Source organism: Vitis riparia, chromosome 9 (assembly GCF_004353265.1).
Source record: "Vitis riparia cultivar Riparia Gloire de Montpellier isolate 1030 chromosome 9, EGFV_Vit.rip_1.0, whole genome shotgun sequence".
NCBI classification, from domain to species: Eukaryota; Viridiplantae; Streptophyta; class Magnoliopsida; order Vitales; family Vitaceae; genus Vitis; species Vitis riparia.
The window spans coordinates 5841416-5856175 of record NC_048439.1 but is presented as its reverse complement, the minus strand read 5'-3'; the positions used below and the strand labels follow the sequence as shown (position 1 = coordinate 5856175).

Genomic DNA, 14760 nt, shown 5'->3' with positions numbered 1-14760 from the left:
GCAGAAACTGGCTAGATTTAAGGCAAAATGTATTGGGTAATGTGGAGTTCTTCCAACATATTTCAGAGACCAAACCTTGGGAGTTGAAACCCTGGTAGATTCGTTAATTTTAATGTATTGAATACTTGAATAAGAAAGAATCCATTAATTTATTAATGAAATTCCCCCTCCCGCTTGGGAAGGGTGAAGTAGGAAGTAGGAAGGAAGAGGAACAAATGCCGAAAAGACATAGATGGAAAAAAGAAAAAAAAGGCTTAAAAATATATGAAAAGAACAAAATCTCTACGTCTGTTCCCATTTCCCTGTCCACTGATCCTGAGGGGAATCAAAATCATACCAACTTTTACCCACCAATTATCTTTTGTTTAAACCCTAGGAGTTTCTTGAAAGAAGCTTTTCCCTACATGAGTCATAAATCTAATGGGTGTGGGGAGAGGGGTGTTTGGTGAGAGAGAGAATGATACTGGAGACTGAAAGAAAATGTGGCAAATCTTGATGGAGGAAACTCCAGAAAGAGGGAATAATGGTGGGCATGTGTGGCATTACATCTCCATGCATTTGTCTCTCTCCATTATTCCCATATAAAAAGTAAATATTGTTCCTTTCTCATTATTGGTAAGATTGTGATGGTAGCTTTGAATCAATTCCGCTTTCATTCCCATCACATTCTTCAACAATTACCTCCATCATCCTCTTCGCTTGCTTCATTTTTAAACTTTCTTCCTCTCTTTGGAACTTATGCCGACACCATGTCATTGCTTTTGTTTTTATTTTATTTTATCTTTCTTTTCTGAGAGAGGATACAAACCCCACTGATTTCCCATTTTGTAAGCCACATTTGGCAAAGAGTCATTTTCAACTGTTTCTCTCTTGCTTCAACAAACCATGAAATTCCATTTCCTTTTTAAGAGCTCATTTTATGAAGACAATCTCCTAACCAGCCTCATTGGCTGAGCTAATCAGATTAGATCAAGCCTTACACTCTACAACCTTGATGAACTCAAGCGGACCCTCACAGACCAACTTGGAAATACCGAGTTCAGACTATAGTTTTGTCTTCTACACTCTCTACATCTGTTCGCACAGAAAACCAAGATAAATTCCTGACACAAGTTCAGGACTGTGGTAATGGAACGTGCCAGAGAGGGATGGGGATATGATAAAATTCCAAATACTGGGAATTCCACAGGTACTTATTTCTCTTGCACACTTGGCCTGGCAGTTAGCAGCCGGACACTCCGTGGATCTACATGACTAAATGTTCCAACCTACAATGGTTTCTGACCATCTCATTCCATGCTCGTGCCTATGGTACATCCATTATTCATCCCTCAGGTATTGCAATGGAATCTCCAACAAGATGGCCAGCTAGCAAGGAGTGTACTTCACCAGACACGGCACATGGATCATGACTCGGTTCTCACTCATGGTGTACTACCAGACCAATATTTCAGGTGTCATGCTCAGATGTAACGCATATATGTTTGGTAGAACCAATGGGATTTTGCTAAATGTGGAATAGAGCTGTCAGTACTCATGATGTACGGAACCATTGCTCAGGTGGCAAAACATGAGGGGGGAGATAAAGAGTAACATGAAGAACACAGGGCAAAAGATTTTATAGTTCCCTTGCTTGCTCTACATCAAGAAGCTCCATAAAAGAATTAAGGAGTAGCCATCGATTATTTTGGTAATGCATCCAAGAACACTAAGAGTATTCATAGTTCTAATAGATGACTACCTCATGTCTAAAAACCACAAAAATGATCCAATTGTTGCCAAAGCAACTGCCATGAGAATTAGGGGCCAACCAAAAACAAACAAAACACAATGCTTTCCAATTCTGAAGCTGCAGAGTATACTAGAAACCGTCTCAACATCTCACCAGATTTTATTCTGGTATGAAAATGGCAAAAGCAGTGATCAGTGATGATCATCATCATCACCATCCCAATGTGGTGGTGGTCCTCCTGGGCCTATGACTTCCAGCTGTGAAACATGAATGAAATAATTAGGAAATTTCTCACTAAAGTTAAAAAGCTGGGTATTTGTACTGTACAGTGTTAAATACAGCCTTGTGACACAAGTTTTCTGGTCTTTTCTTATCCCATATTCAAAGAACAAGAAATGAGACAAGAATTTACTTTGGTTCTCTAGTCAACTTATTGCACACCTAGAGGATATCAGAGAACATTTGAATGTAAATCAGTATCTTACAGGTCCAGAAAGGATATATTAAAACTAAGAACTGAATGAGGTTAGATTCAGATACTGTCAGAATTAAACTCGTTATCTCAATAATTCATTTCCCAAGGACTGGAAAAATAGCTTAATAGTTGCAAAATAGTTTTAAAATTCAGCTCAAGTTTGACTGGATTCAATTCATATCATTATATGAATCCTTGCTCAAATCTAATCCTATATATTTCATATAGAGGTCCGGGTTACATAAACAAATTTGGATGCTAGCATAGACATAAAGCTTCATATCCAAATCCAGAGTCACCTTCATCTATGCCAGAACAGGACTAAATAATTAGTGATCAGTTCAGGTGTTATCCTCAACTTACCGTGAAATACTGTGAGCACACAGGGCATTCATGTGACTTGCCTTTCTCCAGCCAAAACCAGACAACATCATGCTCATCCTCTGCAGACGAAAAACAAATAAATAAATAACAGAGCAACCAAAATTAGAAAGAATTTAATGGGATGCAAATTAATTAATTGTAAGAAATAAATAAATGGAAAATAATAATTAAAGAGAGTAAGTGACAGAGGCTTACCTCCTTCACCTCCAGGGCACCCAACTATTCTTTTATCATAGTAAGACTGAACCACAGCAGGTGCTTCCTGTAAGCAAACAAAATGAATAAATTATGGACTAACAAAATACTACTTCCAAAATCATTGGCACCAAGGCATGAACTAAAAAGAACAGGCATCATCTTAATCATCAGCTAGCAAAAAGAATCATACCATTCAAGAGGCATGGTTTGAACAAGTTCAGGAAGTTTTTAAGTGAAGTGAAGTGAAGAGTTTAGACCAAATTAAAATATAAATACCGTATAAACAGGATCCCCTAGTCAGCAGTAACTTACAAGAATAAATTAGTCAATCTGCATCCAATCTGGAAGATATGACCATAGAATTCCATCAATTTTGCACCAAGACAATGAATAATGAATACAAGTACAAAGGAAGCTGAGAAACAACTCAGATGAAACACCAAAAGAAACGCAGTAGAGCAAGTTCAACCATGTGGAGGGGGAATATAAGGTTCTAACGACATACATTAAGAGTTTTACCCTAATCACAAATCCTGGTAAGAGGGAAGCTTTAGAAGATAGGAAGTTGTTAAATGCATTGATGGTGAGAATTAGAGGAGTTAAGGGAAATACAAGACTCAAATTGGATTAAATGCATTGAAGGTGAGAGTCGGAGGGGCTAAGGCAGACCATTTTCTTTTACAGATTAAGGCTTAGAGCCTAAAAATTTAACTTGTAAAATTTGCAAGTATTACCCAAGAGTTTTGTACGTTGATGAACAAACCATTTATAGAAAAGAAACAAAAGAAGGTAAAGGTCCTGTACACAGAGGTATACCCTGAGCAAAAAGGGAAGAGGGAAGAAAATAATTAGATCCAATCCCACCATTACTAAGCCACAGGAATAGGAACCTCGCAATTATCAACTTCAAGTCCAACCTTTTCTCATCTTAAAAATATTCTTCTTTTTTCTCTCCCTCCCAAACCCATGGAACATAATATGAAACACTAATTTACAACTTTTTCTTCCTCTTGCTCTTTCCCATAACATGCCAACCCAGCATCATCTCTCTTTTAATACACCAGTGTATCATCCACATGATCCTGACCAGATAGAAGACAGAAGCCTAATTTACAACTTTTTCTTCCTCTTGCCCTTTCCCATAACAAGCCAACCCAGTATCATCTCTCTTCTAGTACACCAACGTATCATCCACACAATCCTGACCAGAGAGAAGACAAAAGCCTGAAACTCCAAAGAGGCCCCACCATGCATAAGAAGATATATCGGTTCCTCATCTCTTTTCACACATCAGAAGCTTATGAAAGTACCAATTTCTACTAATCAAATCCTTCATCAGAGAGTTATGAAGAAGTACCATTCGTATTATGGAAATTCACCTAGAAAGGGAACCCCTAGTTCTGCATCTTTTTAGAGAGCCAATACACTTCATTTCTGAACCAGTCTAGCATAACTAACCTTTGAACAAAAAGGTCCGTTGTATCCCCAAGCTGCAAAAGTTATTTATTCACTTTTTTTATTGGCAAAAAACAAAAATATTAATAGTGCCTAGCAAACAAGCGCATTAAAATATATACAGTGTATACAAAGGAGCCAAAGGCAAACAAAAAGGAGAGAAACAAAAAACAAAACTCTCCCCTTAAAGCTTATTCAATCAACAAAGTTTACTATGGACATTGAAAAAACTCATATATATCCTAACCCACTCTAAAAAATTATATACAAAGGACAATTTGGTTGCTTGATCCATCTATTCAATATTGTCAAATGACCCATGTTTTCCAAATAATTCAAGATAAGCACAAAGGAGCGACTATCTATCCAAGCTTTCTTCTGCTTTTTATCAACAAACGAACCATGTCAACTCAAGAGAGCTACACTTACTAAAGAGTGCGTCACCCAAACCATACCAAAGAATTAACCAACTACAGGATTATTGCCATTGAGCAACGATGGGACATATGATTAATCATTACTTCTCCTTTACACATATAACATCTGTTCAATAATATCCATCCCCTCTTTCTAAGTTGATCTAATATCAAGATCTTCCCCCAGACTGCTTCCCATGCAAAGAAGCCAACCCTTGTTGATATCCATGGGTTTTAGATGTGCTTGTTGGGAAAGTCTCTATTCTTCTCATGGACAAAGAGAAGTAAAAAGATTTAACTATGAATTTACCACACTTCTATTCCAACTAAACCATTCTCTCTTCATCTCTTCATGTTGCCTTCGCTTGGAATCTTCAAAAGAAGGCCTCCATCCCATTAAGCTCCTAGTTATGGATCTACCTACCCCAATAATCACCATCACCACCTTCCCCCCACCCTACTCCCCTAACCTCCTCCTTTCACTTAATACTATCCTTCATCCCTTCATGTTGCCTTTGTTTGCAGTGTTTATAAAAAAGTCTCCATTTCACTAAGCTCCCAGTTATGGATTTGTCTTCCCCATAATCAAGATCCCCCACAAAATCGATTAACCCCTATACCCATGAAATCAAGTCTGCCTTACTCAAATTAACTTTCAACCAAAAAACCACTCCAAAGAAAAGTAAGATGGTTCCTAGGTGAAGTAATTCCTCCCTCCCGGTGCTGTTAGGGGGAAAAAAATCCTTTCATAAATCATCACTTCCACCCTCCTTCCACCTTAAACCCTTAAACAATGCATTTTCAGACACCCCATGAATTAGCATACAAAGAGCTTCCACTGTCATGATAGATAATGGGGTGATGGGATTGCCTAAGCCATCTTTAGTGTTGAACGAAATCCCATCGAGTTCTGTTCATCATAATGGATTAGGATGCTGCTGAAATATACCACTCAATCTACCTTCACCTCTGCCAAAACCCATTATTTTTAGAAGATAAATAAAGAACATATGCTTATCAGAAAATGATTATTAGAAGCATCCTAATATATAGAGGAAAACTTATTATATTCAAGCATGGTATTGAAGTTGCACTAACAATCAGGGCATCAAACATATATGTCAAAACTATAAATTTTTGGGAAATTAAGACTAAACATGACCAAAGACCAAAAGTAAATTATGTACCTACAAGCAAACATGAACAAAGGCCAAAAGAATTTTAGCATGAACAATGTTGCTGGAGTGTTGGGCACTGGACCTTCACTATTTCCACTAGCTATGAGCCTACAAGTGACAGTTTGCATATTTAAAGAGTGGACCACCGAAAATGTGGCTTCTGATAATATATATTTAATTGAAAAAACCAAAATAGGCTATTCTTTTATTACAAAAGAATGATCCAGAAATCCCTAAGTTAGAAGTATAAAATATCTTTCCTTATCCCCTAGTAGAGAGAATGATTCAAGAATCTACTAAAATCCAATGTTCCAAAATGCAACCTTAGGAAAGCTAGAAGTGAAAAATAGCATAACATGGAAATTTGAAGGCTGAGATACCAAAAAGCGATCACCTTCATTATCTTGGATCAGTAATCCAAAAGGTGGAGGAATAACTATGATACTGAATGCAAAATTTTATTTTATTAAATGGCATAGGTGAACTGTGCTGCATGGTTTATATTTTTAGACAATCGAGAAAAACAATGAACAGAAAATGAACATAAAGGAAAGATTGAAGAAAAATCAATGTGTTTGTGGTAATTGACAAGATCTTAGAAGATTGTGTGTGTGTGTGTGTGTTGAGCATAAAACAGTAGAAGAGCAATGCCCATGGATCTGCATGGTGAGAAACCAGAGAGAAAAGGGAGGGAGAGATAATGAACAACAAATGAGCATAAGGACAAGATTGAAACAAAAATTAATGTGTTAATGATAATGGACAAAATTTTGGACTGTTGCGTAAGATGGTTTTATAAGCTCAGACAATTGCAAAGGGACTTCAGAGAAACTACCCATGGGATTGTCATGGTGAGAAACCAGAAAATGAGTGTAAAGATTGAATAAAAAATGAGTGTGTTAGAGAGAGAAGAGGGGGGGGGGAGTGAGGGACCACCCATGGGATTGTCGAAGTGAAAAAACCAGAAAATGAGCATAAAGAAAAGATTGAATTCAAAATGAGTGTGTTAGTGAGAGAAGAGATGGCTATGGGACTGCCATGAAACCAGCCATGGGAGCTGATGTTGGTTACTTAATTGTTATCAACAAAATTATATCAACTAATAGGAAGATTATATTCGGCCGGTATGAAATGGAACTAAATCAAACTAAAATGGGTCTGAGTCAATTTTTAAAACTTTGTGCAAGGAGAGAAAATGGAGATCAAGATGAGGCTTGGTTCAGGATAACAGTGATACTAACCTAAGATGGGAAATGATACTAACAGAGTGATACTAATCTGTACATGTGGTCTCATGGATATCTTTTAGTTGACGGTCAAGCCGGTCCATGTTCTTTGTTAGATTTTATAGAATGGTTGTCTTCCAAGTTCTAAAGTGAGGGTTGTAGCTGCTGTAGTTTGAATGTTTTGTGTTACATGTATGCTTCCTGTGTACTGTGTTTGCCACTTTAGATTAACGCTTTTCTTACATATTTATATACATATCTATTCTTATTTGCCTATTAAAATAAATAAATAAATAAAACTAATCTAAGCTGGTATCCGCAAATGAAGCATTTCATCCAAATCTTGTATCTTCCTTTAAATACAATATTTAAAAATATACACATTAAATTTTGGCATTCACCAACATTTAGAGATACCAGCACATAGCATTATCACTTTGATACATCAAAAAATCTTTTACAGGCAAGTTAGTGATCCATATTAATAGGTGCCAAGGAAATAAGGGGGGATAATCTTAGTATATGGGAAATATACAAAGTGAACCAAATATCAATCTTGACTGGGGAAATTGGTGACTTTGCAAAAAAATTTCAATGAAGCATAACATGCAAATCTTGCATCTTGATTTTTCTTAATATCTATACACGCACACACACACACAAACCCCTTTGAATTTTGGCATCTACCAACATATCAAGATACCAAAATATAGTTTTTTTTTATCTTCATGCATTAAAGTTTACTTCCATTTTTTTAATGGGCAAAATAGGCACCAAGGAAAAAAAGGGGTAAAATCTTCAACATACAGGAAGTATAAAATTGAACTGAATACTGATCTTGAATTTGTGAAAATATGTACTTTTGCAAAAAAATTTCCAAGTTTCCTACATGTTAAAAATTTATAGAAAGGCCCAAATTATTGGGTATGAAAATTCAATCATGTACATCTACCTTTTTTAAAAGGAAAAGCAACCCACTGACAAGCTTATGGAACATGTTTCCAAGTTAGAGACCCATCAATCTTTATATATGTTGTTTTTAACAATTGAATTTTGACAAAGGGATACAGATAATACACAGATTCAACACATTCTGTTTAATACCTGAGCAAAAGCTTTTAAGATTCTTGATATAAATAAAACTATGAAATTCTTTCCAAGTTTTTGATAAGTTGATTGATTCTATGGGTTAAAATAAGATAATTCAGCATAGACATGAACATTTAAAATAAAATATTAATTTTCCATCACAATTATCCTAATTATAGTTAACATCTATACTTAACTCTAATTTCAATAAAGTAACAAAACACGAGTGACAAAATAATAAATTAGGCAGCAGAAATTCAGATAAAGAGCTATACCAAAATAAGAAAGTAATACTGATGCCCCAAAAAGAACTAAAAAGTGACATTAATAATTCTAGGCGAGCCTCAAGGCATAAGCCTCGATAGCCTTTTAAAACACTAATAGCAACAACTATATAACATAGCAAATCAAATCATAGTAGCAACAATCATATCAATGAACAATAAGACATGTCAAAAGACATATCAAGGATATTGAAAATAGTATCAACCACCAAGCACACTCTTACACATGTTTTCCTGTGATTGTGTGTGTGCATCCATTGCGTGAACAAACATTTTGGTATTTTAAAACATCACTTCAATGGTCTATCTTTACTCCTTAGCCCATCATCATGTCTATCAATGAATATATTGACATGTCCAAAAACATTTAAATCACTTTGAGACATCCTTTGTTTTACCAATCTTGTTATATCCCCAAAGAAGTTGGAGACATGGTGAAGATTCAATTTTACATTTTACATATCAATTTAAACATAGTTGGCTTGGTTGTACCAAGACTTAACCAAAGTTATCAAAGGCAGCCTCCTAGATCACCTAGGCCACCATGCGAGACCCGAAAAATAAAAATTGCCTCTTGAAGACCTAGGCAAGGTGATGAGGCCTAGGCCATCACCTTACCTTCTTAGACAAAGTTGTTAGACCACTTCAAATAGTTTGTTTTCAAACCAAAAAAACTTGACATCACTTGTGCTTGTGCAACATCTTCGTAAAGTCCTAGCTAGTTGTAGAATCCAAAGCTATGATGAAATATCCTAGGTTCCACATCAGAGTTGGCATAGCGAATGCCCATAAGGCTCAAGGAGTAGAGCCAACTGCCTTTGTAAACATACTTAGATTATAATTTAATTCAATTGTAGTGCTAATGAGATGGATGGCTATCAATCTAGTCTTGATGGGAGTGATGACAATTTTTTTAATTTCAATGATGACCATGTTTATGATGCCTAAAGCTTCTCTAGGATGTTTATTCTGTTATTTATTTTTTTTATTTTGATTTTTAAATGTTTGGGAATTTAGAATAGAAACGATGAATTTCTCTAAACAAAATGATGTTTCTTATGATGTGCGGTATAATATTTAACACTTTTGAATAATTACTACCATTTGTTAATTTTATAAGACACTATTTTTTTTATAGTTAAATTTTTGTCCCCACATACCTTGTCAACCCATCACCGCTTAAGTCAAGCCTCAATGGTGTTAATTTTATCACACCATAAGGGATGAAAATTTAATTTTTATGCTATTTCTAATTCTAAGGAGGATTGGGTGGCGGATGTTTGGCACCCAATAGTTGAAAGGGGATTTTTTTTTTTTAAAGTAAAGGAGCAATGGATTAAAAAAAGTATACACGATGTATACATATACAAAAAACCAATAGGAGCAAGAACGCCGACCGCATCCTACAGTGAGCCTAACCAATCCACAAATTCTAACAAAGAAATAACACTATACCCCATGTACACTCTAACCCAATCCCAAAAGATATACAAAAAAGAACTTTTTTTTTTTTATAACCGTGGATGTCCGGGCGAGCTTATGCGCACCTCGACTAATCCCACGAGGCCCTGAAGTTAACAACCGAGTAAACCTCCAGTGGCCCTAAGGGGACTCGAACTGGTGACCATTGGGGAGCAAACCCAAGGCTGGACCAACTAAGCTACCCCTCAGGGTTATATACAAAAAAGAACTTTTGATTGTTTGATTTGAACTTTCTTTATCCTCAAAACTCCTTTCCTTCCAAATAGACCAAAAAATGCAAAGTGGAGCAACTTTCCAAGCCTTTTTCCTTTTTTTACAAATTGAGCAATTATTCCAACTTAAGAGAACCCATCTCACAAATGAATGCATCACCCATTGTACATGAAATAGAGCAAAGACCAATTGCCACAATAGGCTTGCCTTCGGACAGTGCAACATAATATGATCTCTCATTCCCTCTGCAGCCTTACACGTGTAGCATCTATTTAGCATCCTCCATCCCCTCCTTCTAAGTTGGTCATGTGTCAATATTTTAGCCCAAGTTGCCTCCCAAACAAAAAAGCTAGCTCTTATAGGGGCCCAAGAATTCCACATTGTATTGTGTAGGAAAGACTCCGCTCTCCTACTTGCCAATTGAAGGGGGGATGTTGGGCCCTTCATTTTTCTAGGGCCTTAAATGATTGGGGGGTATTGGAGGAGTGGTTTCTTCCGAGTTTGCAAGGGAGTAGCGTGTGTGGGGAAAAGGAAGATAAAGTGATTTGACTACGATCGAAGGATGATAAGTTCTCTATTAAAGCCCTATACTCAACTTTGGAGACAGAAAGTACAATGCCATTTCAAGCTACGATGATTTGGAAATCATGGGTTCCCCCAAAGGTGGGTTTTTTTTTTCGCTTGGCAGGCTTCTTGGGCAAATGTGTTAATGTTGGACTGTGTAAAGAGGATAGGGTGGTTTTTGGCAAATAGATGTTTCTTTTGACTTGAAGAGGAAGAAACCATTGACCACATTCTTATCCACTGTGTCAAGACAAGAGTGTTATGAAATTTTTTGTTCTCCTTGTTTGGTGTGCTTTGGGTTCTTTCTTTTTCAGTTGGAGACACGCTCTTAGGATGACATAGTTCTTTTGTGGGTAAAAGGCGAAAAAATGTGTGGCGGACAGCTCCTCTTTGTTTATTTTGGACCATATGGAAGGAAAGAAATAGAAGAGCTTTCAAGAATGAGGAACAATCCATTCAACGTCTAAAATACGTTTTTCTTTGTAACCTATGGAATTGGTCTAGGTTGTTTTTAAGTTCTGGTCCTTCTTCGATTTTAGATTTTGTGGATTGGGTGGGTTCTTTTTCAGGGAGGCGTAGTTTTTTCTTGGTCCCTCTCCTCTTGTTTTCGCTTTTGAGCGGGTTGTTGTATACTTCTTGTGTACTTCAGAACGTTGTTTTGGTGCTTTTTGTTCATAATACATGCTTGCTTTACTCATCAAAAAATAAGGGATGGAAATTTAATAGTGTTGACGGTTGAAGACCACGTTTATACCAATTAAGTATCGAATAAGTAAACATATGTATACTCTTTATAACCTACTATAATCTAGATATCACCTTGTTTTTCGCATTTTGCCTTAGACTAATAGAAGTCCCTATCACCTTAACATTGCCTTTTTCTTTTGACAACATAAGACTTAACATACTAACCCAATAACTTAAAAGATGAGGCCACATATTGAAATCCTAAAATGGTCTTTTCTTGAACACTCATAAAGAATAACAAATACATGCATGTCAATGGCAGTAACCAAAAGAAATAAAATCATTTCATATCCAATCAATAATTTAGGTGTCGTTTGAATACACTTCCTGTTTTTTGTTTCTAAAGATAGGAAATAGTAGTAACTCCTATCTAAAACATAGGAACTCAGTTTAAAAAGACAGTGGTTTCTAAAAACTATTTAAGAAAATTGAGATATTAATTTTTCAAAATAACTTTTAAGAACATAAAATAAGTTTATACTTTTTGTAAAAGATTTCCTACATTTCATATAGAAGTTCCTACTAATTTTTCTTTTTAAAATTTCAGTAAGTGTATCCAAATGACACCTTAGTAAACCGGTATATTTTATGATCTAATTCCGCGCTAGCAATCCAATATAGGAATCGATCATAATAAAAACCATTAAGCATTTATTTCCCATCCAAATAGTACTCAAGGAATCAAATGTGAAGCCACACATTGAGAATCAATAATAACAGATTTGACTTTGACCTTGAGTCAGTTAAAGCAATTGGATGAATCCTGAAAAATGCAAATAATACTAACCTTTGTACCAAACGGACCAACAGGATGGTCTGCATCCAGAATGTCCTTTCCCTAAATGAAACAAGCCAATCAAAACCATAATCATCTCTCCATCACAACCAAACAAATAAAAAAAATCCAAGATCAAGAAAAAGCAATAACACAAAAAAGAAAATCACATCAAGCGCAGCTTCAAGTTCTTCACGCTCATGCCCGGTCGCAATAGGCATTACATCTTCAACTCTCTTCTTTTCCTTGGAAACAGCATTGTCAGCTACAAATCATGATAAGAAATAAATCACATGACAATCCAAACATCTGCGAAAAATTCACACTCAGTTCAGCTGCCAAGAAATCGTTCTCAGATTTAAAATTTTCTTTTCCAGAAGTTTTCCTGCGATTTCTCGGCAACCGACCGGACCAATTCGGGATTTGAGATGAGAAATTACCGGATTCGGCGCTGAACTGGCGAGAAAAGAGAGAAGCGGTTCGCCGAAACGGCGCGGGAGACGGAGAAATGAAGGATCGGTTGATGTCCCCGGTGACCAAGCGGGTGAGATTGGCAGCGGATCGGGAACGAGCTAGGGTTTGGAGCTGAGCAGAGAGCCTTCCCCTCCACATGGTGTTTTGAGCGGTAGTGTATGGATTGATCTCAGGTCGCCCCCTTGGAGATGAGGAAGAATCAGACGTTCTCACTACTATTTCCACACTTTCTCGGACTCTATTGATTGTGTTTGGGAATGGCAAAACGGGAATGTGAAATGTTTTGGAGAGCGAGGCGTGATGGAGAACTAGTGTGGTGGCTGATGGCTAGGGGTGGAGCCAAGTCTGGGGTTGACCTAGCGTTCCCACGTGCCAAGGACAGAAAATGAGAGTTTTTACCCTTTTTATTTTCTTTTCAAAATAAATTCATAATTTTTAAATAAAGTATTTTTCAAAAACTGAATTTCATCATGTTATTCCTTAAAACAAAATAAATCCATAATTTTTAAATCAGGTATGTTCAAAAATATTTTATTTATTAAAATTAAGACTCAATTATTTAAAAGTATGAAATAATCCCTGTAAATTTAACTCATTTTATGTTTTTATTTAAAAGAAAGACTCGATTTTAATATAAATTTTTTTAATTATTTCAAGAATTTACATGTAGGTTTTTCTTAAAAAAAATTATTATTATTATGAGAAAAAAATAAGGATATTTTTATCATAATAAAAAAAATACGGATAAAATGTTAGATTTTTAAAACTGGGTTTTTAATGAGCTTTTTGATTGAGTAATCATAAAATAATTAAGATTTGAATTTTTTTTATATACATTTAATGACACCTCAGGTTTTTATAAAATTATACATTTTTATAATTTATTTAATTTTAAAAATATTTTATTAAAAAAGAATTCTCTAGAAATTTATTCTCTTCGAAGATTTTGAAATAGCTTTAATTTATTCTCTTTCTTAAAAATTCAAAATTTTTAATTTTTTTTTAAAATATTTGGTTAAAAAGGGATAACAATCATCCATTCTAAAAATGACCTTCTATCCTAAAATAATATCCATCAAATATAAATGTTTTCATCATCGTATTTTACTTTTTTATCATTTCTTAAATAATTAAAATAGAAAGAAGAATATTTTTGTAAAAACAAAAAGTGTCATAATTATTGTCTAAAGTCTCTCAACAAAATATGAGTTAATTTTTTTCGCTTATAATTATTTTGTCACTTCTATCAAACATCATTTTATCCCAATACTCCCTTCAAAAAGAGTCTCAAGGTTTTTTTTTTTTTTCTAACCCTTGTAATATAATATTTAAAAATAAGATAACTGTTTTAAAGCCAAAATATCCCAAGAAGTTGGTTTAGAATTGTTCTTCAAATTAACCTCTTTAACTTTTCATTACAAAAAGTTTCATATTGTAAATACAAAATTATTGCTTGAATTAAAAAAAAAAAAAAAAAAAAAAAAAAAAACAGAGTTCATTTGGTGAATGTTTTAAAAAACAATTCTTAAAAATAGCTTTTGAAAATAGTTTTAGAACAAAAGTTGGATAACCTAAAATGTTTTTTTACTTATTTTTAATTTTTTTAAATATGTTTTAAAAATATTTTTTTATATGTAGTGTTTTTTTTTAATTATTCTACTTGTTTGTATAATTACTTCTTAAAACAGTTCTTAGAAAACAATATAAATAATTAAAATATATTATTTGAAAATATCTTGTTTTTTATTCTTAAAAACAAAAAATAGAAACTAGTTTTTTATTTCTAAACATATTTCATGTGTATTTTTTTTGGAACAAAAAACTATTCTGAAAAATAATTCACAAGCACATCCTCATATATATTGATTTTTCATGAACTATAAAGAAAATTTAAAATATGAAGACTATTTAAAATCTTAATTTACTCTGTCGCACTTTGTTCCACTCTTTGCTTTCTTTCAAAAAAATTTCACGGTTTAAAGTAAATCCATGTCCAACCATCCATTGAATCTTAGAAAAATGAATGGAAATGACAAATTCAACAAGACGAAGAGAAAAATTGGATATT

General features: G+C 34.6%; 1 protein-coding gene across 1 annotated transcript; it reads right to left on the bottom strand.

Moving 5' to 3' along the window:
- Positions 1 to 1639: 1639 nt before the first annotated feature.
- LOC117922380 (cytochrome c oxidase subunit 5b-2, mitochondrial) lies at positions 1640 to 13012 on the bottom strand. Its single transcript, XM_034840519.1, has 6 exons — positions 12659 to 13012; positions 12389 to 12483; positions 12231 to 12281; positions 2787 to 2853; positions 2571 to 2650; positions 1640 to 1989 (listed from the first exon to the last, which is right to left on the bottom strand). Exons 1-6 carry the CDS (start codon positions 12828 to 12830, stop codon positions 1924 to 1926), a joined length of 531 nt encoding a protein of 176 aa, XP_034696410.1. The 5' UTR covers positions 12831 to 13012; the 3' UTR covers positions 1640 to 1923.
- Between the last annotated feature and the right edge of the window lie 1748 nt (positions 13013 to 14760).